The sequence below is a fragment of the Solanum pennellii genome, chromosome 7 (assembly GCF_001406875.1).
Source record: "Solanum pennellii chromosome 7, SPENNV200".
Classification (NCBI taxonomy): domain Eukaryota; kingdom Viridiplantae; phylum Streptophyta; class Magnoliopsida; order Solanales; family Solanaceae; genus Solanum; species Solanum pennellii.
The window spans coordinates 1,139,320-1,166,957 of NC_028643.1; the positions used below are offsets into that span (position 1 = coordinate 1,139,320).

The 27,638-nt window shown below is 34.4% G+C and overlaps 2 protein-coding genes and 1 long non-coding RNA gene across 6 annotated transcripts; 2 read left to right on the plus strand and 1 right to left on the minus strand.

Annotated features, from left to right (window-relative positions):
* Nucleotides 1-569: 569 nt before the first annotated feature.
* Nucleotides 570-15,815, plus strand: LOC107026384. Of its 4 annotated transcripts, XM_015227337.2 has the most exons (12): nt 570-1,066; nt 1,226-2,419; nt 4,026-4,172; nt 4,659-4,823; nt 5,234-5,260; nt 7,682-7,799; nt 9,017-9,113; nt 10,739-10,832; nt 10,958-11,036; nt 12,201-12,372; nt 13,915-13,995; nt 15,421-15,815. In XM_015227337.2, exons 1-12 carry the CDS (start codon nt 725-727, stop codon nt 15,587-15,589), a joined length of 2,685 nt encoding a protein of 894 aa, XP_015082823.1. In that variant the 5' UTR covers nt 570-724; the 3' UTR covers nt 15,590-15,815. The 4 variants fall into 4 exon arrangements, with proteins under 4 accessions (XP_015082823.1, XP_015082820.1, XP_015082821.1 ...); XM_015227334.2 differs by having other exon boundaries at nt 570-2,419; XM_015227335.2 differs by having other exon boundaries at nt 570-2,419; nt 10,958-11,006.
* A 1,026-nt stretch (nt 15,816-16,841) lies between these two features.
* Nucleotides 16,842-18,006, plus strand: LOC107024001 (putative GDP-L-fucose synthase 2). Its single transcript, XM_015224872.2, has one exon. The coding sequence runs from the start codon at nt 16,894-16,896 to the stop codon at nt 17,833-17,835; it is 942 nt and encodes a 313-aa protein (XP_015080358.1). The 5' UTR covers nt 16,842-16,893; the 3' UTR covers nt 17,836-18,006.
* Nucleotides 18,007-25,497: 7,491 nt separating this feature from the next.
* On the minus strand, nt 25,498-27,447 carry LOC107024569. The gene is made up of 2 exons (XR_001457369.2): nt 26,341-27,447; nt 25,498-25,983 (listed from the first exon to the last, which is right to left on the minus strand). It is a non-coding gene; the product is annotated as an uncharacterized LOC107024569 (long non-coding RNA).
* Between the last annotated feature and the right edge of the window lie 191 nt (nt 27,448-27,638).

Genomic DNA, 27,638 nt, shown 5'->3' on the forward strand with positions numbered 1-27,638 from the left:
CTTAATTGAATGTATTATTTGTTACTATATATGCAAGTTTCTAATGATTATTGCATACATATTAAAAATAGAGTATGTAAGATAGCTTATTATAATAAAATACAAGAAGAAGATAATGAAGCAAATTGGAACCCGCCCTCATTTGTGGCGGTGACCTCTGTGATACCAGGGCTAATTTATGAGGACTATGAGAGAACGTTTCGATATGATCATCGAAAGAAGCAAAAGAGCCAAGGAGCATCCTCAAATCCTAATCAAGGCCCCGAAGCTAGAAGATGACGCATTCGATCGTCAAGCGAAACAAGTACACTCTTTCCTTTTATTCGACCTGATGATTCCACTGCCTTCTCGCGGACGACATAAAGCAGTAACAACGTTCGAGATAGAAGTGATCCAAATAAATAATGTCGAAACTAACTTATATCCTTACTCATAAGCCAAACACAAGTTGAAATAATTTTAAAATTTTATCTCGAACTTATTATCCCTCGTAGCAAACGACCCAAGTCAAACAACATGTGTATATATTTCAAAATAATTCCCCCAAAATCTTGAATTTAGCATTTTTACCCCCTTTTTTTCCTTATAAAAATTTCAGCTTTCCCGCCCACTGAATTTTCCTCCCAAATTTCTTCTCTCTCTCTCACTCACACACAGTGTAGATGCAGCCAAATCCTCTTTGTATCAATATCTAGCAGTTTAGGGGGTACCCATTGAGCCAAAAATGCCTGATTTTGGCATTCTTTTGGATCCTCCATTGCCATCAGCACCAGAAGAATCATTGTCTTCGTCTTTAGCTTTGATTTCTTGCCCAAATCTAGAAGTTTCCTGTGAATCTGATACCCAAATGCAGGAACTAGTTTCTGACCGAAATTCCCAGCTGGGGTTCCCTATTTTGATGAAAGAAGATGAGTTGAAGCCGGAAAACAATGGGTGTGTTGAGTTGGTACAAAAGGAGGACGAGCTGAAACAATTGACACCCAAATCGAGTGATTCTGATATCCAAATGCAGGAAATAGTTTCTGACCGAAATTCCCAGCTGGGGTTCCCTAGTTTGCTGAAAGAAGACGAGTTGAAACTATTGACACCCAAATCCAGTGAATCTGATACCCAAATGCAGGAACTAGTCTTTGACCGAAATTCCCAGCTGGGTTTCCCTATTTTGCTGAAAGAAGACGAGTTGAAGCCGGAAAATAATGAGTGTGTTGAGTTGGAACAGAAAGAGGACGAGTTGAAACTATTGACACCCAAATCCAGTGAATCTGATACCCAAATGCAGGAAATGGTTTCTGACCGAAATTCCCAGCTAGGGTTCCCTATTTTGCTGAAAGAAGACGAGTTGAAACTGGAAAACAATGGGTGTGTTGAGTTGGAACAGAAGGAAGACGAGTCGAAACTATTGATATCCAAATCCAGTGAAGCTGATACCCAAATGCAGGTACTAGTTTCTGACGGAAATTCCCAGCTGGGGTTCCCTATTTTGCTGAAAGAAGACGAGTTGAACCCGGAAAACAATGAGTGTGTTGAGTTGGAACAAAAAGGGGAGGAGTTGAAACTATTGATATCCAAATCCAGTGATTCTGATACCCAAATCCAGGTACTAGTTTCTGACCGAGAATCTCAGCTGGCGTTACCTATTTTGCTGAAGGAAGACGAGTTGAAACCGGAAAACAATGGGTGTGTTGAGTTGGAACAGAAAGATGAGTTGAAACTGGAAAATAATGGTTGTGGTGAGTTGGGAATCAGGGTATTAATACCCAAATCGAGTCAATCTATTACCCAAATTGAGGAACTAGTTTCTGACCCAAATTCCCAGCGGGGGTTCCCTATTTTGCCGAAAGAAGACGAGTTGAAACTGGAAAATAATGGTTATGGTGAGTTGGGAATAAGGGATTTGATATCCAAATCCAGTCAATCTGATACCCAAATGCAGGAACTAGTTTCCGACCAAAATTCCCAGTTGGGGTTCTCCTTTTTGCAGAAAGAAGAGTTGAAACCGGATAACAATGGTTGCGTTGAGTTGGAACAGAAAGATGACAAGTTGAAACTGGAAAATAATGGTTGTGGTGTATTGGGAATCAGTGTTTTGATAACCAAATCCAGTGAATCTGATACCCAAATGCAGGAACTAGTTTCTGACCGAAATCCCCAGCTGGGGTTCCCTAATTTGCAAATAGAAGACGAGTTGAAACCGGATAACAATGGCTGTATTGAGTTGGAACAGAAAGAAGACCAGTTGAAACTGGAAAATAATGGTTCTGGTGATTTGGGAATCAGGGGTTTGAGGTCAAGTGGTGGTGGGTCGGTGGCGAAAAAGAGTTTGGATGAGTTTGTTAAAGATTGGGTTGAGAGGAAGGTCAATGCTGGTGTAGATAAACGCAATTGTGTATTGCCATTCCTTATTCATGCTCCAAAATTGGTAAACTTATTCTTCTATTTCCTTTTTAGTGGCTATCGTTGATGAATTTGAATTATGCCCGAGACAGCTGAGTTAGGGGTAAGGGCTGCATACACTCCACCCTCCCCAACCCCACTTGTTAGCCTTACTTATTGTTAGGTTCTATCATGATCCTATTTTGGGTGTGACAACATGGTATATGGAAACAACCTCTCTACCTCCCAAGGTAGGGGTAAGGTCTACGCATGCTCTACTCTTCCCAAACCTCACTTGGGGATCACACTTGGTATGTTGTTGTTGATGATGAATTTGAAGTATGTCAGTAGAAAATGTAGCTATTTGGTCTCTGCTATTACCATTTGGGATTTGCCATGAGATATAAGGTATTCATATTATCTTGTATCTGCCCTTCTAAGGAAATGTAGAAAAAAATGTTCGGTGTCCACAATGAAAACTGACGTTTCTGTTTGCGTGCATCAGAGAAGTGTTTAACTAGGGAAATCGGTTCATGTACACCTATAATTGTCTCAATCAAGTTCGAGTACATTTCTTGAATTTTGGAGGTACACTCTAAGCAGCTGAAACTGTGTAGCTTTGGCTTATTTGCTCTTTCCTGAGATATAGGTGGAGAGAGCTTCGAAGTCAATCAATTCTGTCTGCTAACAAATAGCAGATTGACATAGGTAGAGAGAGCTTGGAAGCCAATCAATTATGTCTGTTAACAAATAGCAGATTAAGTAAGCTCTATATTGACCTCGAGTTTTACTAGATTTTGTGTAGGTTTAGCTTGAGCTCATCTTTGAATTTTATCTTATATCTTAGTTATGCTCGAAACCAATAGTGTTGTCAAATAGTGAGAGTGTTTCATTAGCAAGTCCCCAAGTTCTTGAAGTTAGGTCTGAGATAGGTTGATGAGCATTTCACGTTGCTTAGAGAGGGGTTCAATTTAGGACCAAGGAGTAAGATGTGCATGTCATTCCTTGTAGGCTCTATCCTGAAGGGTTGCAATAGTAATATTTAATTATTTTTTTTGATAAAGAGTAATATTTAATTATTACTTAATTATAGTTTGTCCTTGTAATTGTTATTTGTGTTTTTAGTTATCAAGTGTTCCACATTGTTGATGAAATGGGTTTTATCCTTGTATAATTTTGAGTAATCTTCACTTATTCACTTCATGAACTAGCTTTTGGGTTTATATTAGGCTCAATGTCCATTCTCTTTAACATGGTATCAGAGACAGCCATTCTTATACATAGTTACTTGATGTTGGACTCCGTGTTATGTTTGTCCATTCTCATGAGTGTGCTGGGGAGGAGGGTGCTAAGACTTTTTTTTGATAAAGTAATATTCCATTAAGAAAAGGGCAAAAGCTTGCCCATATACAAGAAGTATACCAAAAGTAGAAAACCTTGCAAGAGGACATGTTTTCTACAATAATACCCACTCATCTATACATGTAGGAAACCATGGGTGCACCAAAAAGGAAGAGGGTGTTAAATTCATACATTGAGTTAGATTTTTACTAACTCTTTCCTAATTACTATTTTAGGAGACAAACACGTATTAGATGTTTTATTTGATCAATTGATAACAACCTTTTCCAATGTTTTGAAATTTGTGTCAGGTTGAGTGCTCTGTTTGCCAAGGATTAATTTTTCCAGGTGATGAGGTAGAATGCTCTGTTCGAGATTGTATGGGAGTTTTCCACTTAGAATGTGCTAAAGAAAGACTTGGGTTATCTTCTCCCAAAATGTTTAAGTGCCCTCAACATGTAAGTTGGATTTAGTATACATCTTGATTCTTGACTGAATGATAAAAAAAAAAAACAGATTTCCTACTTAATTTTTTATTTGAATTTGATCAGCACAGTTAATTCTACTCACTTTGATTTGTACAATAGCTTTAGCAGTGCATATTTAGTTTCTTAAAGCTTGTCGATTTCCTGTCCCACTTTTAACAACATGCTAGGATCTTACCTTCACCAAGGTAGTATACCACTTATATCTGCTGCTTCAATTTTGGCAGTAGAACCAAAACTCTAATCCTAAATTGGGGGTACTTTCTCTAAACTATGAACTATCTGTTTGAGGAAAGGATAGATATCATTTCTCTTCCTTCCCTTTGTGCGTTTTCCCATCTTCATGGCTCCAGTTTTGTCTAGGAAAATGTTGCATAAAATCAATTAGTTAACTACCATGCCCTTGTCTTGGGATGATCATTATAACTGGTGTGCATATGATGTTTTTTTCCTGAATAGGTATGTTATGTTTGTAATAAAAAGATACATCTCTGGCGGTGCATCAGATGTCCACTAGCATCACATGATAAGTGTGCAGCATTTCCGGAGCACGTGGTTCATTTGAATGATCAGCCAGGGCGAGTTATTTGTTGGAAGCATCCATCCGATTGGCGTATGGAGAAGGTCAATCTCTTCATTTGTTCATCAACACAGTTCTATTTCTATTAGATAAGTTTTCCAAGAGACGTCTTTTGTATAATAATAATAAAATGATCATAATTCATAATGCAGAATACACATTTGAAGGAACCACACTCTTAGATATTTTGCTGTATATGTTACTTTGTTATTTTTGAGCCTGCAAAATTTGACAGAGTTTGCTATGATTTTGCATTGTTTGCACATTGAGCAATAATCAAATCATGATGTTATTCATGATTTGATCTCTCTGTGATGCTATTGGTATTTGAACGAAGTGATGAAATAAAAGCAAAAGTAATTCAATATACAGTAGTTTCTATCACTGGATCTTTATTTTTGATTGATTAGGCTGGCTGACATGACAGGACTGACGTATCTTGTTTCATAAGCAGCATGAAGCCCCTACAAGTAATTTGGAGGTTAGACATTCATTAAACCATGTTGTTGCATGTGATTCTTGATGAAAGCCTTTCATTTTTTTTTTAATTACAAAAACCCTTTATAGTAAGACGTCGTCAAGTGTATGTAATCATTCATAATATGGCTCAACAATAGTTGTTTTCACCAAGTTAACCCAAGTTTCCATACAAAAAGGGATTCTCTGTAAACTTTTATTATAATTTCAATAAAAGTTGTTTTATACTTCTTATATCTGTTGCTATTCTAACAACTTTCTATCTGTATACTACCATATAAGTCAAAAGTAAAGATACACACACAACGTTGGTCTCCGAGTTAACTTTTCTTCTTGATATCAATCTTCTATAGCCTCCAACTCGGCACTACTTCATCCATCATCTATTGTAATGTTTAATGAACAACTGAGCAACAAAAATTCAAGGGTTCATATATAACAATCAAAAAAGAAGTACAAGGGTTCTTATGTGTGATCTGACTAATCTTATTTTCATACCCTTTAAACGAACAACACCATCTTACCAGTGTTATCAAAGACGAAAAAAGCAAAAAAGCTGTAAGGTCTATTTAGTCTGTAGGTGCAAAAAAACATGGGATTTAATGAAAAAAGATGCAAATGGAGTAAAAAATACAAATATATATATATATATATATTGATAAAGAAATTGAAACAAGCTTACAATCTATTAACATGTCAGCTGTTTAGAGTTACCTTTTCATGAATGTGCTTATTGGCAAGGAAAATAAAGTCTTGATGACGACATTGAAGCGCCCACTAAGTGAGGCGAAGCACTCAACATATTTTATACCTTGCTTCAAGGCTCAAGCATGCTTAAGGCACATATTTGACAAAACTGCATCTTACGACAATTTTCCCTAGGTTCATTAAGTTATTCCATGTTAAGATTGCATCATACACTAAGATGGCTTTCCTCAAGCTTATATCTCACATGATAGTCATTCCTTCTTAAATAATCGGCTACAAAATCCTCTTTATCCTTCGTCAAACTAAACAACTAATAGTACGCATCCTTCAAGGTTGTCCCTACCTCAGTTTTCTATATTAGTCCACTGAGGACCTTCATCAAATAACAGAAAGGTGCATAGTTCTTATCCTTGAAGTCCTAAGTAATTCAAAAGTAGTGCTTTTTTCAGAATCAAGAATTTAAGCACCATGTCCAAACCTAAATCTACAAACACGCGTGCGCGCACACACATACATACTTAGGAGTTCATGTTCTATAAATCATAAACTCTTTTAATATTGAGTTTGCGAAAAAATGCATGCTTCTTCTTGACCTTGTATCCACAACTCATTTGTTATTAGAACTACATCAAGAATTTGCTTCTGTCCATATGTATAAATAATGATTGTGAAATTAAGTGCATCCATCACACCTATTATAATGCTTATGAGCACGTGCATTATTAAATTACCTGTCAGATCAGTCGGTCTAAATCCTGTGTACCTTAGCACAACTCTTCATTGGCATAAGCACTACAAAAGAAGCGTTATAACTCTCTTCGAAGGAGCCCACATGGTAGAATAATCTATGTTGCTCAGACTCGGGTGTGGGTGTCCGGTACGGTGCTAACATGGATGCATGTATGTTTATGGTGTAGAAGTTCGGCTAAAAATAATTCAAATATCTATAATAGAGTTAATAAAACCTAACTTATGAGATTATCTGGAGAACTTAAAGAGAATAATGGTCAAAAAGAGAATTCTAGAATGAGACAAAGGAAATCCAGTGACAGATAAATTTTGACATACAAGGTACTCCACTTTCTTCAATTTGACCTTAACTGTTGTTTTAATCACAAAAATCATTGAATCTGTCTGCAATTTTTCCATCGATTTTAGTTGACTGGATCGGACAGTTCCCCCACACCCCCCCACACCCCACTCGCACCCATGTCATGTCGACACAGGTGGGGCACCAAAAGTGAAGAGTCCGAGCAACTTAGGAAACAATTAAGGTAATCCATCACATGAATCAAAGAGTGTCAAAAAGTGAATCTGTTTGGTCACCTTCACTGCACTGTTTTACGTCATTTCCAACTAACACCAATCCACCGTTCTTTTCGTTATTATATAGTTGGTAATAGGATCATACTATAGTATTTTCTATTCCCCCATTAAGTTACATTACCATCTATCTTGACTTTCTCGAAATATCTATATCATTCAATGTTTGAACTTTGAAGCAAATAGTACGAACTTGTGTGGGCATTTGGTTCTTTAGATACTCAGAATCTTGGATTCTCTAATTATTGACGGATAGATTGTCACTTATTCCTCATAAACGTTAAAGATTTCGCGGTTTTAAAAACTTTGGGGTTAATAATTTCGAGAAGATTCTGAGTAGCGTTTCCTTTTCTTTAGCTTGGAATCAATATCTGGTTTACTTATATTATTACAGGAGATACTAGCTAATTTGCCTGTACCATATGTGGAGGAGGAGTTCAAGATTGACATAAATTGGAAAGACATGATTGACAACAGATCTGAACCACCTCCATACGTGCATATCAAGAGAAGTATCCTTTGAAAATTCATTGCCAAGTGTACTTAAATTTAGAATTTGTATTGTAGTTGTAAGCACATCAATAAATGAACAACTGATATCAATCTAATTTTTTCGAGGTTGCCTATATTTATCTTCGTAAGTTAATGGTGTTGAGTCCTCAATGTGTATCGTTTTTCTTTTTTCTTTTCTCTTGTTTAATCCTTTTCATGAGAACTGAACCTATCATTTTTCTTTGTGATTACATACTTAACTCTTGCTAAACCAGTTCTATATGCTGCTGTAGTCAGAAAGACACATAAGGGAGATGTTGACTTATACTAAGTTCTAGTGATCTAAAAGATAAGAATAAGGCAACACATAAGTTTTAACAAGCTAGGCATAAGCTCCATGGCTTTTCTATTTATATGTTTGATAAACTTCTAACTCAATGATACAACTTGCGAGAATAGTTAGTAGTAGCTAAGAAAGCATAATAAGGGAACAATATGTAGTAGACTAAAAATCTTTTTCTATTATAAATATAAATAAATAGATGGGTTTATTGTAGAGAAGTGAGGAATAGCCTAGTGGAAACGATCCTGTAGGTTGGTGGTTCAAGTCATTAAGAAAGATGAGGGAATGAACCACTGTCGACTCCTGGATAAGGGGTTCTTGGAGTGAGTTTATTATATAGAAAAAGGTGTTGCAGTATAACAAACTGATAATCTTCTCAATCTTTAAAAGAACCAAACAAATTTCATCATAAGCTTGTGCAACTTGGGTCTGAGTTTGCTTATTCTAAGTCTATACCACTTGAAAACACTCACTGATCTTCATAATATGAATTTAGTTCATTTATAACCTTTATAAAAAAGAATTTCAATGTTTAGATTTATTTTGTATATGAAATGAAGAAGCAAAAGGCCTAATCAATTACTTGAAAAAATATGCTTCGATTTCCAAATTTGGTTTGGGCCATAGTCCAATGGACATAAGTATCTCTTGGATTCCCTGGCGTTGTTCATTTTCCCCGGTTAAAGTAAGCAGAAAACTTGCCCATCAAACCTTTGCTACATACACTTGGTCTTGCTAGCAATAAGATATCTTTCTTTTGGTGTTTGAAAGTTCAGAATGTGTAGAAAAACAAAAAGCTCAAATTGCAGCACAGAAGCACATAAATCATAATTCACTATGTTAGTTTGTCAACATGAAAAGTAGTACGATGCGGAAAACCCTTAACTGAATTAGATGCTTACCTCATTAAGAAAAAGCGTGATGGCGTTATTGCTGATATTGGGTGCACACACTGCAAATCCACAGAATGCTCGGACAATTGTGTTTGCAGGTAATGCCAATGGTTGCGTGGTTTTGTATTCTGTTCTTTTCAGTCTGGAATCTGCTCTTGCTAATTGTCAAAATATGCAATGATTTGGTGTTATCATTCCTGATGTGAATCCTAGGGAAGTCTTTGGAGATTTATATTATAATGCAACTTTGAGAAAGTTAAGCCTACGTTTTTTTAGACAAAAATGTTAAGCCTATGTTATGATATTATTTGTGCATTAGTGTCTCAGTTTTAGGATAAGGTCCTGTATAGACAAGCTTTCTGGAGTACTCTCTTTTTCTAGTGACATTTGGTTGACAAATTGGAATATTTTTCAGTTTCCATGTCTTCAACATTCCTTTAACTGTTCCAAGAGTATCCCATTGTACACCAAAAATATACAAATATATAAATTCCATACTTTCCAGCTAAAAGTGCAGTGCAGAAGTAGGTGTACAGTTGTCTCTCTACTAGAATTACTTAAGTAACTACTGTTTTTTGATGAAATAAGGTGAACTTAAGTAACTACTGTTTTTTGATGAAATAAGGTGAACTTAAGTAACTATTGTTTGCCACTGAAACCCTATCTTCTCTAAATTATCTTAGTGCAAGCTTCATGAGTTGAAGCCATACAAAACCTGTCACTTTTGCTTCCCAAGGACATTTCCTTGCTGCATTTGATTCTTGTTCAAGAACTTCATTGGGATGACACAACAACTATTATGCTTCAATCCTTCAGCAGAACTTCATAGATGATCTGATGAAAATTCCCACCTTTCTTGCTTTTCGTATTAGAGTCTTCTGAATTCTCAGGTTTCCCAGCCTCGAATATTCATACTTTACTTGTATCAATCACTATGGACATGCAGACAGCTAATGCACCTATAAATGCTTCTTATAGTGATATTCACCAAAATATTGGACTTACTTCTGTCAACGGTAGATCTTTATTGGAGAGCACTATGAACTTTTATATGTTATACATTTCAGTTTCAAGAAAAAAACCCTATTTCATTAAATGATTTAAATTGAAATCATGATTCTTCGGCATACTTGTCTAGCAATATTTTCTTGAGCCTAGGGTCTCAGAAACAATCTCTCTACCCCACAAAGGTAGGGATAAGGTATGCCGTATGCGTACACACCACCCTCCCTAGGCCCCATTTTTAAGTGTCACTGTACAGGATATGTCATTGTTGTCTTTGACTAGCAATATTGCACCAACTCCAATAACAACACCACCATCTTCTGTCATCTCCATAAATATAATAGGCAAGTCAAAGTGTCAAACTAATTTGTTGATCTTGCGCTCAATTATTTTTGTTAGAGAATAGTTGAAGCCTTGGAGGGACTAGGGAGTAATTCTCAGTTTACTGCTGTTTTTTCTACTGTGTGGTCCATTGTCTCATTGATCTTCTAGAAATTTGTTCTTTATATAATTTCTTCTCCTTGTCCAGCATGTTAGATATTTTTTACTGGAATGGGGTTCCAGTAGCAGCAATGAAGGTTTATCTAAACACGTTTGCCAATCTGAATGAAGTATATTAGTGTTCCCATTTGAAGCTCAGTAATTATTATGCCAACTTAAATTGGCATACTGTATGTTTACAAGTAGCTTTCTTGACAGTTAAATTGTTACTTAATAGGGTTCAATGCATAAGTTGTTCGAAGGCGTGCCGTTGCTCTGATATGTGCTCAAACAGACCGTTTCGGAGAGATAGAAAGATACAAGTTGTCAAGGTGTGACACTTTGGTACTCAAGTTTCCTTGTAACCAGCTTATGATTTTGATTGTCATGTTTATTATAAGTGGTGGAATGGCTTCATGCATTGCTTTGGTTGATTCTTTTCTGTGTTGTTTTACAGACTGAGCTTTGTGGTTGGGGGGTAGTAGCATCTGAATCCATAAACAAAGGTGATTTCATAATTGAGTACATTGGCGAAGGTGATTCTCTTACAAGTGAAGCTGTCAACTCTCAGATAATTTTCTGAGCTGTTCATGTTTCTACATCTCTATTAAAACATAACTGATATTTGTGTTTATAACATCTTCAAGTATATACACTCAACGCATATCTATATAATGTTATGCTCTGCACCAAACAACAAACTTGCCTTAATTTAAGGCAAGTTGGAGTCGACTATATGAATTCTCGCTTCAAGACATTGCCAAAGTATCTCAAGCAGTCTCTTTATCCTTAACGTGTGGTAGTTGAACTTTCTCTCAATTCTGGTCTTTTTCAACCATTTAATTTGTACAACTAGAGGTCCATCTTAGCATCCACATCCTGAGACACTTATCTTGTAGATATGCTGAATTTTAATGGCCCAATATTCACTTCCCATGTAACATTGTTGGACATATAACTGCTGTATAGAGCTTTCCTTTCACTTTAGTAGGTATCCTTCTCATTACGTAGCACTCCAATAACATTTTTCTAATTCAACCATCATATTTTGATCATATCTAATATCTTTATCTAGACCAACATACTCCTGGAGTGTCAAGCCTAGATGTCTGAATTGTTAGTTTTAGGTACTGCAACCATGTCTAGTCTCCCCTCAATTTTAATCTCCTTATGTTGTTTAGGTTTGATGCCTTTGATGGTTTCGTCAATTAGCAGGATTTTATCACTATATAGCATATCATCCATAACTAGGATAAACAAGCACGAGTTCAGTACCTGGTGTAAACCCACAGTTGTGAGGAACTCTTTGTATCATGTAAATCTTTTTCCTGAATCTCGAAAACCTATGACATTTTTGAAATCCATTTATTCTCTTGCTATGTCATCCATTATTCCTTGTACAGCTCAGTAGGATCATCTGCTTGAAATATGCAATGTGAATCAGAAGATTTTCTGCTAGTTAATTTGGATGCAAAATTATTTTTTTTGATGATCATGGTGTTTGGGCCAGCTTTCGTGCACCTCGACTAATTCTGCGGATACCTGCCACCTCCCACCACCATGTCTTTTGAATCTAAATGGCCTTTAGTGGCCCATTTGCTGTGCAATCATTTTGTATATTGTCAAATGTCGAGACATTTTGTTTTTGTGTTAGTAGGCATTTTAAGGCTTCTAATTTGGTTATTCTTTTCGTGTTTCAGTTATTGATGATGCCTTGTGTGAAAAAAGGCTATGGGACATGAAATACAAGGGAGTTCAAAATTTTTACATGTGTGAACTACGGAAAGATTTCACAATTGATGCAACTTTCAAGGGAAACTTGTCCCGTTTTCTCAACCATAGCTGTGAACCTAATTGCAAATTGGAAAAATGGTTAGTTAACTTCTTCTATTAGCATTTTGTTGTTTCAGATTCTTTGGACTGTTCTTACAGATCAGATATTAGTGATATTTGCTTCCATGTGTTTTAACATGTTCATGTGACATCTATCCTGGATCAGACTAGAGCAGTTCCATAACACTGGTCTAAGCCAAGATTACATCAACTTGAATATAAAAAAGATATATTCAAACACTAACATCTCAGACTTGACTTTTTTGAAGTTACATGACCATAGTCCTAACTCCTAACCCACATTAAAGAATAGTACATAGATTTCATTTATGATGTCATGCTTTCAATTTAACATACATTTATATACTCTTCTTATTTTTGTTCAATTTTGAGGTATTATTCCTTTTTTTTAATGCTAAAACAACATGCCCAATGTAGTCCCACCCAGTGGGGTCTGGGAGGGTAGTGTGTACGCAAACCTTACCTCTACCTCAGAGGTGAGGTTGAGAGGTTGTTTCCGATAGACCCCTGTCTCAAGGCAAAGACAGTCTAGGAAAAGACATAATGAAAGTACAATAGACAATATATAGTAACAAAAACAACAAATAGTAACATAATAGTACTACAGCAAAATAATACCACAAACAAACTACATGCGATAATAGACAGTCACAGAAATTGAAAAACAAGAAACTACTAGAGTAGTCCTACGACTACTAGTAAGGGCAACAAGAAAAATCACTCCTATCTACTAGTATGGATGCACTCCTACCTACTAGCCTTCTACCCTAATTCGTGCCCTCCACCCTAATTTGAATGCTAGATGAGATTATCCTACCCTGTCAACCGAGTTCCTACTAGAGGAAGAGTTGATATTAAGGTATGAAGGTCGAGGATTAGGGTAGAAGGCTAGTAGGCAGCTGAGTGTTGCATTTTGTGTGGGAGAGGGAGTGGGCTAGCCTCCCCCTCTCCTGTTATCCTTTAGTATATTATTAGTTATTGCGTAGTTTCTTATTCTTCGATGTGTACTGCTTTCTGTTGCTGCATTTGTTTTGTCTCTATGCTACTTTGCTGTCTCTTTTCTCACAATCCTGTCCGATGCTTCCCTTTTGAGCTGAGGGTCTTTGGAAAGAGCCTCTCTACTTTACAAAGGTAAGGTTTGCTTACATCCTACCCTTCCCAGATCCCACTTGGGGGATTACCCTGGGTATGTGGTTGTGATGGTATATTCTACAGGCACCTGAGCTCTGTTGGTTAGTTGAGATTCTTGATGAACTTAACTTTTGAGATGCCCTCATTCGTTATTGCTCAATTTCTATCAAGTCTTCTCGCTGTATCTAACATCCATTATTGTTTAGGAATTGATTAACAAACAGATGTACCTGTAGAATGCCATTGCTTTTATTTTTCCTTTATAGTTAGTTCCCTACGTATTCATCCCTTCTCCCTTTTTTCTGATAATCACATATTTGTCATATTTCTTGTTGTGAGTGTTAAAGTCCAATATATTTCGTTCTTCCTTTATGCTCATTGTGTGCATTGATCAATGCTATAATGGTTTACTTTTATTGCCTATTAAAGGCAGGTTGAAGGTGAGACTCGAGTTGGTGTCTTTGCTGCTAGATACATTGAAGTAGGAGAACCTCTGACCTATGATTACAGGTATGCTCCTTTGTGTTGCTACCTCAAAATAATGGCTTATTATGCGGTAAAGCTGTGAGGGTTCTTATCTTCTTCTTTTCTATTGGTTATAACTTCAAGGTATGTCAGTAATATGTCTGTTAAGTTTTTAACCATCTGTGGTTGGTTATACATGATAACTGATATAATATGATTGATTGGTATGAGACAAGAAGCCTCCTTTTCATCTGACTTAGGTGTCTAGGAAAGAAGACAGAATTACGTTCTATTACATATTTGAGTATTTGGCAATATTATTTTCAGTGATATGTGAATGTTTGTATGATTTCATAGGTGATGCTTCCTGTGATGTTATTTCGTTTGATGTACCTTTCTATTTCCCTCAAAGATGTTGTAGTAGCTGCTTGTGGTCCTCAAAAATAGTACATCAGGCAGTATTAAGAACATAAATCTCCATTACTAAAAATAGTTTATTCCCTATATCAGATGTATAAACCAAAAGGTGAAGTGATGTTTAAAATAATTTAATAAAATCACACTGATTAAATGGTCTCTTGGGGAACTTCATATAGGAGGTTGTTAACTTCAAATCTGTCACAAAATGTAATGTCAGATATGCTGTTTGAGATGATTTTGATTCTAAGCCTGTTAGAGTTCTTTGACTAATAGTGCACTCAGGAGAGGAAATACGAACAATTTTTTTGACAACCAAAGCTAAAGAGAGCAATGGGGATAGATAGATCCCTTGAAGTCTGGGGTAAAAGGCTCACAGAGACTGCTGCACCAGACAGTTCACTTAATGGAATCCCATTATAACCAATAGGATAGAAAGATATGCCAGAATAAAGAAATCACTTTGAAGTAAATGGAAAGATTGAAGTTCTTGATGAGAAAACTCGATGCTAGTTGTTATTGTAGCCATAGAAAGCACTGGAAGGCATCATAGTTTCTTATAGCTGTTGAATTTCCATACGAGGAATAGTCTACAAAATATATATACTGAGCTTTAAACATGCATTCTTTTCGTAAAGTTGTAGCTTTGACATGGATAAGAATAAGGAGTCTTTGAAGCTCAATCCACTAAACAATGGAAGGCTTTAAAGCTTAAAATTGTACAGTTTAGTCTTAGGCACCAAGTGATATACAGTCAGCTTTCTACAGCTACGTTGTGTTCTTTATTACAACATTTCACTTTAGTAGCAAAAATGTATCCGGATCAACGTCTCTGTTATAGAGAGATTTAACTGTACGTGTCTTCTCTTTAATTTTGAAGCATTAGACTTTATGTCATATACAGCAACTGCAACTACCATGTCTCATTTCCAAACAAATTGAGATCGACTATATGAATCCTTGCTTAACCACGTTTCTTAGTCTTAGACCAAAATAGCTTAGTACTATGACCTTCAGTTTTGCTTGCTGAATCTGCTTTGCTTTTGTATGCAGATTTGTTCAGTTTGGTTCAGAAGTGAAGTGCCATTGTGGAGCTTCGAATTGTCAAGGATATCTTGGCAGCAAAAAGAAAATCACAAGTAAACTGGACATCAGCTGGGGTTCGAAACGCAAGAGAACATCTACTTCTTGCCTTGCCATCGTTAAATTGAATTCATTTTAGCCTATTATTATTTTACTCGATCATTTTAGTATATCGCGTTTTCTACAAAAGATGCAATAAACCAAAAGAAAGCCATTGTCAAAAGGAGAGGGAAAAAAAGGAACAGAAAGATTGTTGTTATAAGCATTGTTACATTGATTTATACTGCATTTGTTATTTCACTTTTATTCTGAAAAAAAATATGACAGAATCCTTACCTTATAATGATTAAGTTCTTTTTATCTTATTGACTCTTTCATTCTAGTTGGATATGTATGGTTTTTTCAGTGTTTTTTCTTCTTCCGAGACGAGTGTTTTGCGGGAACTTCTACCTCTATGAAATAAAGGGTAAGGTTACTATCTATCCTCTTCAAATCCCCACTCGTTGGATGTAATACACTTAGTATGGCTTCTTCCGAGACGAGTGTTTTGCGGAAACTTCTATCTCTATGAAGTAACGGGTAAGGTTACTATTTATCCTCTTCAGATCTCCACTCGTTGGATGTAATACACTTGGTATCGTGTTGACTGTTGAGTATAATGTTGAACTTCTATTTCTTCTTAAATAGTTGAAGTTCAATGAATTTCTCGATATAATTATAGAATCTGTGCAATACTCATTGAATTTTCGTAGACTCCCATCCTATCCCTAGCAAAATATGAATGTACTACTTAGCATTCACAATCAAATAAATATTAATCTTAAATTACTCAATTATTACATTCAATAATTTGGAATGTACACTTAATCAACTAAATATAGTAAAAATAACTAGCATTATTCTATAAAGGAATTTATTTTGTAAATTCTTTATGTACAATTTCAAGAATATTAAGAAGAGAATATATGATCTGTACATGACTCACTTGTAAAGCAAAGAATGGAAATATTCTTTTATAAAATATAATTAATTGAAGAATATTTAGAGAAAAATAACATATATATTATAATTAATCAAGCTATCATTAAGGGGAATATATAATCAGTACATGACTCACCTAAAAAGCAAAAAATAAAAATATTCTTGTTAAAGTTCCTTATATACGTATCTGGTGAAAGATGAGTCGTATCAGATATAATTAATCGAAGAATAATTAAAGAAAAATAATATATTTATCGTAATTAATCGAACTAACGTTAAAGGGGAGTACATGACTCACCTGTAAAAGCAAAAAATAAAAATATTCTTGTATAAAGTTACATATATATAATATTTAATCGGATTATATGATAATTGATTCGAATATCATAATTATTATGCTAATTAATTTATTTATATATCTCATTTCACGCAGAAATTTTGAGTCCACCACACACGCTAAAAATGCCGATAGATACTTCCGCTAAGATCTTCGTCGCCGGCCACCGTGGACTCGTCGGATCCGCCGTGGTTCGGAAACTTTACCAATTAGGCTGCACAAATCTCATCCTCCGTACACATTCCGATCTCGACCTCACTAACCAATCCGCCGTCGAATCCTTCTTCGCCGACGAGAAACCTCAATACGTCATCCTCGCAGCCGCGAAAGTCGGCGGCATACACGCAAACAATACTTATCCAGCTGATTTCATCACTATAAATCTGCAAATCCAAACGAACGTTATCGTTTCATCCTTCAATCACAAAGTTCAGAAGCTTCTGTTCCTTGGTTCTTCATGTATTTACCCTAAATTTGCTCCTCAACCAATTCCTGAAAATGCACTTTTAACTGCTCCTTTGGAACCTACAAATGAATGGTATGCAATAGCGAAAATTGCTGGTATTAAAATGTGTCAAGCTTATAGATTGCAGCATAACTTTGATGCAATTTCAGCAATGCCTACGAATTTATATGGTACGAATGATAATTTCCATCCTGAGAATTCTCATGTTTTGCCTGCTTTGTTACGTAGATTTCATGAAGCAAAAGTTAACAATCTTGATAAAGTTGTTGTGTGGGGTACTGGTTCTCCTTTAAGGGAATTTTTACATGTCGATGATTTAGCTGATGCAGTTGTGTTTTTGTTGGAGAATTATAGTGATTTAGAACATGTTAATGTGGGGAGTGGGAAGGAAGTGAGTATTAAGGAGTTAGCTGAATTGGTGAAGGAAGTTGTGGGGTTTAAAGGGGAGTTGGTTTGGGATTCGACTAAGCCGGATGGGACACCAAGGAAGCTTATGGATACTTCAAAGCTTGTTGGATTAGGCTGGACACCAAAGATTTCGCTCCGGGATGGTCTTGTTGATACCTACAAATGGTACTTGGAGAATTATGGCAAGCAATAGTTCAGGTGATTATTGAATGTTTACAAGATATGAGATTGTTATTTTTGTTTGTCAGATTGTTGAAAGATTATAATAAGCTTAATTGAAATATTGATTCTCTGTTGTACTGATTATGTACTATGTTTATGTTAATTATTTTTGCCAAAGATCCAATTTTTATTTGATCTGCTACTCTCAGGAATTCATGTTCAATATTGAAGCTTAATTGAAATATTGATTCTCTGTTGCACTGATTTTGTACTATGTTTATTATGTTAATCACTTTTGCCGATCCAATTTTATTCGTTCTGCCACTCTCAGGAGTTCATGTTCAATATTGCAAGAGTTCATTCTGAAATGTTTAAAAACATGGATCAGTTTGTATTGAGCTTTGTTGTCCGAACACGATTGGTGCTGACCTTACTTTCTGGTTGGTGATCAACTAGTTGACAATGGTAAATAAGGTTCAAAGAGAGGACCTTTTTGTCATCTTGGTAAAATGGAGTAGCTATTTAACAAAATAGGAGTTTCTTGTTTTTGTTTTCGAGGATAGTAACAAAATAGGAGTTTCTTTTGAACCACATAAGGAACCCATCTCAATATAGAAATATTAGCTTTTTCCTTGTCCCTAAATGTAATGTTTTGAATCTTCAAACGGTAATTTCATTCATTTAGAAAAAGCTTATGGTACTCCTTTTATGTTTTTCTTTATTTATAAAATCGTGGTGCCCGGGCCATCGCAACACCTTGACTTATTCCATGTGGTACTTGCTACCTCCCACGTACCACATACTCCCTTCTGTTAGTCTTTGTAAGTCATGGAATTCAACAGGTTATGTGCACTCATGTGTACTACAGTGAGAGAAAAAAATTATCTGCTTCCATATAATTTGTCACTTTTTGTGCTGAAAGGAAATGATATAGAGTAACCATAAAGAATTCTTGACATTGACACATGAAGTTTCCAGTAGTTTAGATCTTGGGATGTGGGGTTGCAAGCAATACCTGTAAATGGAGTGAGGGGTTTCTATTTGAATCTAAAAAATCAGAGCTGATGTCATAATTTAAATTTCTGTTCTGATAACCATGTTTTCCTTATGTGATAATGTCGTAGAGTAACTCGAGGAATTTTGGAAGCTGAACGTGCTCCAAAGATGCCTAACGCTTTCAGCTTTGATTATTCGATGCTGAATGACACAGTTCCTCGCTAAATAAAAATGAAGCTATAATACAGCCAAGAAAAGAGATAGATTACATCTTTGGCCAAATGCCAATCCTCCTAGTCGAAAGAGATAAACAGTATAGACGTATGCAAAAAAAAAAAGATCACTCCTAATTACCAGTCAGGTGAAAGGAGCCCACTTACCCAGTCCGCTTTCCTTCCATTGCTAGGAGCTTCGCCCTCTTAACTTGATATGTCAAGAAAACTACAACTGCTAGTGGATCACCTCCTGCTTAAGAAGGCCGCCATATCATATATATGACAAAAGAGACAGACGGTTTTTAGCTTCTTTTTTTTGCCTTTTCTGGGGGTTCTAATATGAGATGTATAACATACCAAGTCCTTTCCTCTGAGATAGCTGAGAGCTACACTAATAACCATAGAAACTTTACTTTTGTAGCCTGTTCACCCGGAACTTAAAAACCTACTACAACCTAAATGTTATGTTAGATACTTACTAAAGAATCACTATCATAAAATGCTATAGTTTCTTAATGCTTTTTGTTCATCAATAATATCTGACCTTCCTCAAAAGAAAAGAAGAAGAATAAGGTTTATAGGAAAAAAACTATTATTGTAAGAAGTTTAGTAGTTGTGCTGGGAGGTATACTGTGCTTAGGTTAAATCAGAACAGACGATTGCATGCAACTTCCAGCATATTGATTGCCGGGCCTAGAGTCTAGACTTGTTATGTTTGGTTCTGCTCTGCCGAAGGTTCCTACTAGCCGGTCTGCAGGGAGCTTATATGCTGTTGCGTATATGCTGCAGTCTTAACTCCACAATCATTTTCTGAAATCTGTATGTTTTCGCTTGTTTAGACTCTTAATGTTACTTGAGGACATGAAAGGTAACCTTTTCTGCATAAAGATCATAATTATCGATAGGATACCTGGATTCATTTATGAACATCTTTATATATCTGTTCAGTTCTTTCAAATGGACGTCTTCCAAGTATATCTGCTGGTCCCACAAGGTTTCTTGAACAAAAGTAGGTTATACATCTAAGGAACACCAACTTCTGTGGTGTTTGCTTCAACTACAATTGTCCTCTCCAATGTCTGTAGACTTGCTGGTTTTGAGGCAATATTAATATGAAGAATACCGGGATGTAACAATTTCAATTTGTGATAGATAAATATTCAAATTATTCATTTATCATCTAGATACTTTTTTATAATATAGAAACCCAAAACACGAGAAGCCTATGGATATTGATAAAATGGGAGAAAATGCGCAATTCAGTTTGTCATCTGTACACATGCGCATTATAGGGAGAAAATAGCCTCTCCCAATCATTATGTGTCACTGTTGTGCAGACAGAAGACGAAAAAGGAAACCACAAAGAGTTCTTTGACATGACACAGGAAGCTTCCAGAAATATGGCTTGGATGTGGGGTATAAGCAATGCTTGTTGATTCGTCATTTTAGTTCCTACCTGATAACATTTCTTTCCTATGAATTAACTAGCTGATACTCCTAGTAATTGCTCAAAACTTTGTCGCTGATCACTTGTAACTTAACAGTAACTCTAATTTTAGTGACATGTTATAATTACGTTAATTTAAATAGATAATTGCATGCCATTTTCAGTAGATTATATATGCTGGGCAAGGACATTTTTATTATCTGGCAGAGTTCTGCCTGGTTGGTAGTCTTCCTTGAGCTGAGGGTCTAATCTGAAACAACCTCTCTACCTCCCAAGGTAAGGGGTAAGGTATGCACACACACTACTAGTGGTATTGCACTGGCCACGGGATATTTTGTTGTTCTGCTAATTGGTGGTCCTGCTAGTGTAAGTGAGCTTATATGCTGTTTCTGAATCTTAATGTCACTAGGAAGGAAAACATGAAGTATTGCACTATAATTGGACTATATCACCCTCACCCCCACACCTTCCGTGGGAGTTCAGTTCATTTGGCAAAGATTGAGGGACTTGTGTCTTAGGTTACAAGTCGAGCTCCATGCCAAGTGAACTAACTCCACTATTTAAGTGGAGAAGAGTAGAGGGACGGCCCCATCATGCTTGAGGTTCGAAAGTTGTGGCCTTGTGGTTAGCTCAAACGGGTCCTAAAGGTGGACTCCAGATGGATTTCCCGGTATAACTAAAGAAAATGATGGTGAACTATGATTCTTTTTCCACCCTAGCTGCCCTCCCCCATCTTGATGGGGCGAGCCTAATTAACCACTGAAGCCTGTTGAGTATAGGCTCTTAATAACTGTTATGTTTGGTTTGTCCTTTTCATTTCACTTTCACCATACACACAAGAAGCTACCAAAGGATGAGTATCGATCGAGCATGGTTTTCTCTGAAATTGATTTCCTTGAGATTTCATGTTCATGACTTGGTGGCTAATAAACTTCACTATTTCCATTTTATCTTGTTGTTTCCAGTATTGAATGTGACGACGATGCTCGTGTGCTTCATATCTTTGCAATAGGCAAGATTGTTGAAAGCACAATTTGTGAAGTAGGTAAAATTTTCAGTTATAACTCTGGACTTGCTTTGTTTGAAAGAAAATTCATGACATGTTTAAGGCAAGTGCAACCTTGATATGCTACACTTGAGCCGAGGGTCTTTCAGAAACAACCTATCTACCTCATAGGGATAAGGGTTTGCGTACACTCTACCTTCCCGCCCTTCCCATACCCCACTTGTAGGATGTCACTTGGTATGTTGTTTAAGGCAAGTACAAGTGTGCAAATAGCATAGCATAAATGCTGTGGATTTATTAACTATGATGTTATGACTTCTGTTCGTATTTTCAAGGTTATTGAGGAAAGGTAAAACTATAAAGCACAATTTACCTCTCTTGAGTGGTTTGCGGGCTATTAAACTAAAGCAAGATTTATCCGATGCACACCCAAAGGCTAGCAGTTGTGATTTCATTACGATAGATATTTGGTTAGTCTAAAATCAGAACAATCTACGTAACTTAGATAAATGAAGATGTAACACAAGTATAAGTAGAAAAATAGGATGGTTGAGTTGATAACTACGAAGTCTTAGATTGAAGTACCCGCCGAGGGAAGATAATACTAGCTACTATGTCTTCCATCTGCCGAAGCTTTGACAGATAGAATTATCCGATACTTGTGTTGGTCGGAATAAGTACTAAGAAAAAGTATTTTACTATGGATGTTATCTAAAACTACTTTACTTTTTGGTCTTTTCTCTATGAAGTAAACAGAAAAATAAATAAAATGAAAACCATAAACTACAAAATAAATAGGAAATCTCTACCATCTCTTTAAGCTTGTACTTTTTTTTTTAATTATTATTTTGCTGTTTTTTTATGGTTTTCTTTTAATTAAAAAAATGGCGATATGACAGAATGAGTACAAATTAGTTCTGTTAAATGAGTACAAAGGCAAATTTCATTAGATATCTGCAACAATATTCTTTTGGTTTCCAAAATATATTTATTTTTGATAAGGAAATTTTTTTATTTATTTTTAAGCAGAGTACTAAATAATTTTTTATGGAAGAACTCAAAACAGAAATCACAATATTATTATTACTCTTGAAATTGGAGTTGTTGAGTTATTGAAAATTTGATCAACCTTTTAATACCATCAAAGACGTTACATTCTTTAAAATATTTAAAATGATTTTACGAATCTAAAGATCTCAAAATGTTAAAATACTAGTATGTTTGTTGAAAACAACCTCTTTTATCTCTTTGGAGTCGGAATAAGGTCTGCGTACATCTATTTTTTCTAGACCCTATCAATATTGTTTAGAATGATATATAACATAACTGTCCTTGCCTACTTTTTATTATATTAGTCGAGCCTTAGTGTTCTACGATAAATATAATATAATAAAATAAAATTTGAAATTTGAAATCTTTAATTAAGAAGATCGAAAAATTATGTTCATTCCTCCACCACTCTTGATGGTATACTATCATTCATCAATTATTTGATGATGTTGAAACTATTTTGACATGTGAACTATATAATTATGGTCTAGTGCAAGTTGTGGTTTGATACTTGAGTGGACTTTCTCATTGTGATGATTAATCTCTAATTGGCAAAGAAATCATATTTCTAGGTGTTTGACCTAAAAAAGTTCCCAATGACCTAATTATATATATATATATATATATATAGGGAGGACTTGTGCTCTTATTCTTCTGTCAAAAGTAGGAAAGAGCAAGTGTCTGATCAGACTGTACTTCGGTAGGACGGAGTTGCAGTCGATATGAGTAGGCTATAAGAAGAATAAGATATATGCATTACTTTGTTCATACTTTTATTATATAGAGAGATTATTTTCGATAAACTCTCAGACGATGTATTATCAAAATATGCTTAAAAAAAAAGTAACATTAAAATAGCAAGATAGACAAAACTAGTATGATAATGTAGGTAAACACAAGACAAAGAAAAAATATGATATATTTAAATAATATATATAGAGAAAAAGAAGTGATTATTTTACCAAAGATTTTTACTCTTCAAATTGTAAAATAACTATGGTATTTTTCGATGGCGTCGATAAATAATCAATATTTATCACGCAGTTATGTTATTTCTGAATGAATTCCTTTTTTTTTTCTTCATAATATTCTCATTTAACCTCGAATGAGTTACTTAATAACAAGTTTAAACGTTTTTTTCATCCATACTTATTTATTTTTAATCATTGGAATTTCAAGATTTTAGAGTTTAGAATTTACGAAAAAAGTTAATTATTGTTCAAGAATCTATAGATAGTAGTAATATTTTCACATTTTATTACTATTACTATATTTTTTTTGGAAGGAAATTGCAATGGATTTTTAATTATATTCTTTTCTTTAAAAAAAAAAAAAGAAATGCAGATTTAGTTAAATCTTTGCCAGAAAATGGGACCCAAAAAAAGAAAAAGAAAGAAGAGGATAATACATTGTAAGATATTTTATTTTATTTTAAATGTTCAGACTGCAAATTTGGAAGTTTATTGAACAATAATTTATTTTTATTGTTAAAAACAATTTTACAGTTTTACATTCAGGTGGAAATATTTTGGTTTATATATCCAACAGTAAATAAAATTCTGGCCTGTCTAATACTGACAAATAAGGACGGTAAAAATAGTTCATATTTACTCTTCAATTATATTAAAAAAATAATTATTTTTATCTCCTTTCACATAATTTAGAAAAGAGTCGCACCCAAATTTTTCGTAATATGAGGACTGAGTTCATGATTTGAACTCGTGATCTATACGATACATAAAGACGATATTACTATTGCTCCGTCAAAAATACACTACTAGAACCTAATGTCACATAAAACAATGTTAATATTGAACCTGATAGCACAATGAAAATGTTTGATTATAATATAATGCGTTATATCAACGATTCAATATGAAAGACACTAAATTATTCTTTTGATCTAGTTAACGTGACTGATCAATCACGTGAGCTGGTTAGATGCGTGAGACGGAGATAGATCAAGCAAAGGGTGTTTTTGAGAGTGAAAAAACAAAATTTAGTCACCCAAAATTATATTTCAAGATCACAATAGGTTCCAAAACTATATTTCAAGATCACAATAGGTCCAAAATATCAACCATTTCATGGAAAATTCTTACTCAATTTAGGCCCCCATAAAAATACAAATAAAACAAAATCACTCCCAAAATTCACGTGCATAGAAGAAAACAAAAATGCAAAATTTTAAAAAAAATATAACAATTTTGAACAAAAAAATAAATAAATAAAATACAATCAATGTATGGATATGATATGATCATTTAAACTATTAAACAACTTTTTTTTAAAAAAAATAAAATAAAAATTCTTTTTACTATTATTACTAATTTCTATGTCATACTTCACATCGTTTAATCAGACACGAGTAATAAATGTATGATATTTACATCAAATTAGGTTAATTTTATCACAATTAATTCAAACAAATATGTATCGACTAACTATCTTTAGTAATACGAAAACACATATCATATATTTATTGAATCGATATATACGCGTTAAATATTAATAACTTTTTACCCAAATTTCTACTAATATATAGTCCTATTCTAGCATAATGCAAACCTAGTAATTTCACCTACTAGCTTTTGTTATGTCATCATCTCACTGTTTAACTACCCCACATACCAAAAATCCAAATTTCAAAAAATAAAAAATAATTAACTATTCAACATAAAAATTAATGTTTCAAATTTCCCTTTTTATACATGAAACAAATAATTCAAAATATTTTCTCCATTTACATTTCAAATTTCAAGAATTAGATAAACGTTTTGATATTAATCTACTTTACAATTACAATAACAATATATTTCATAGTAAAATTAGTAAAGAGTAAAATATAACGATACTCTTAATATGAAAAGATAACTAAACTATTTTTAATAAATACTCGACTTAAAAATAACATAAAGATAACTAAACTATTTTTTCATATATTTTTTAATTATCTTTAATTATTATATCAATCTCATATTTGGGACAAAAACAAGATTATTATTTAGCAATTAAATCAAGTAATAATATGCATAAATCCTATATAATTGTATTTTTCTTTCTTCCAAAAGATAATACTAATAATACAATTAATTCCAAATTTTCTACAACAAAAATAACATTAAAAATAAAAAAACCAAAATTAATTGTAGAAAAATAAAATGAAAATTAAGATCAAAATGATATACAAAAGTACCATTTTTTCAGAGAGAAAAGATTGAGCCGTCCCCGCCAATATCACCACCGTCAATCCACCGGAAAATCAAGAACTGATGAAAAAACTGCCGGAAAAATCCATTTCAAGCAGAAAAAATCCAACTTTGAACCCCACAAAGTAAGTATTTTCTTGCATTTGCATTTCTGACATTTTCTTGAAATCTACAGAACCAAAATCAACAAGAACCTTCATTGCACACCAACTGTTTGATAATTTTCCACCAAATTTTGTCAGCACCAAAATCAGTCCTACAGAAAAAAAAAATGAGATTTTTAAAGAATCCCATTTACAAAAAACATAAAAAGGTGTTTGATTTTGTCTTTTTGGTGCATTTTTTTGGGTGTCACATGAACCAAGAAAGGTTAAAAACATAGGGTTGATAAATGGTGTATAGGTACTATCATTACTCGCTCGGACTCTTTAAAAATGTCGTCTTAAATTTTTCGAAAGAAGAGTATTCGATAACATTTTTGAAAAATCTAAGCAATTTATATAGTACTATATGTCATATTACTTCATTTTCTAACTAATTCAGATTCATGTCGATAAAAAGTTCAAAACTTTAAACACTTTCTACTAAATAAAAAAGGTCTATTACTCCTTACCAAAGAAAACCTCATGATTCGAACTCGAGACTTCTTCGTTGTCATTCCACTACACACCATTACATGAAACACTTATTTGCTCCTACCTCCAAGAAAGAAAAGTTTTTATTTCAAGATTTGAACTCGAGACTTCTGGTGAAGAATGGAGAGATCTTTACTTCATTACAAGATTTAAACTCGAGACTTCTTATCAAGAATGAAGAGACTTTTTACCCTTCCTCAAACACCCTTTTAGTGAAACTTCTTAGTTTGTTTGTTTGTATGTTTGATGAGCAAAGTTGTCCTATCCTTAAAATTTATGTGTTGGTAGGTACTCACTATAAGTCTATGAGGGAATTAGGTGTTATAGGAAGTGAGAAAGAAGAGGGGGAAAAGAGGGTTAAAGAGACAATTTAAGGACATTGAAAGAGAAATCCCTTGTGCCTTGTGAGTTTGTATATGTCTATTCCAAACACAGTGTGACTATCTGTCTTATTAAACAAACATAATGAAGCCAATAGTGTTAGCTTTGTGCTGTGTTATTTGGGCATGGGCTAGACATTGATTGACACTAATAAAACCCCACACCTCTTTTAGTTCCCAACAAGTTAAGCTAAGCAAAAGATTCGGAGATCGTATGATTCTGAAGTTGAAACTTGAAATTTGAAAATTTGAGTTTATCTTTTTTTGAAATTGTATTTGGATGTTTTGGTGAAAGATTGAAGTTCTGTATGTGGAAGTCTGACTAGATATTCAAAACCTGATTAAATTTCATGGAGAAACAAATATTTTAAAATAATTTTTTCAAAAAAACTGTGATCGAACGCGAGCTTGAGACCTATCACATTTCTAAAATCTTTCAATTTAATAGATATGTTTTTAGATGATTCTGATATTCGTGTTACCTTGTTTGTACCTCAATTATTTCGCATATCCATCAAATTAGTTAGATACACCCCACCCCATTAGGGTTTAGCACAATTGGCAAATGTTAATATATTTGAGACTTATGTTACAAGTTAAGTTATATATCAAACGAACTTTGTCTAGTATTTAAGTAGAGAGGAATAGAAAAAACGAGGTCATTATTTATAAATTTCTAAGGTTAAGTTAGTCGTTCTAACCCTATTTCAATATATATCTGAGTAAACACTATATTAATTATGTCACATATATTATCAGATATTTATATTAAATTAATAAATGCATAATATATAACTCAACTCGTAATTAAGTTTTCATCTCATTAAATCATATGATAAATTTAATATAAATACCTGATACAAGTAAAATTTAACCCCCACCCCACCCCCACCCCT

Bases quoted from the DNA above. Each gene is read 5' to 3' on its own strand.
- LOC107026384 (XM_015227334.2), top strand. From the start codon at position 725: ATGCCTGATTTTGGCATTCTTTTGGATCCTCCATTGCCATCAGCACCA. The intron at 4,173-4,658 runs GTAAGTTGGATT...TTTCCTGAATAG, and splicing joins TGTTTAAGTGCCCTCAACAT to GTATGTTATGTTTGTAATAA. The intron at 9,114-10,738 runs GTAATGCCAATG...GTTACTTAATAG, and splicing joins TCGGACAATTGTGTTTGCAG to GGTTCAATGCATAAGTTGTT.
- LOC107024001 (XM_015224872.2), top strand. From the start codon at position 16,894: ATGCCGATAGATACTTCCGCTAAGATCTTCGTCGCCGGCCACCGTGGA.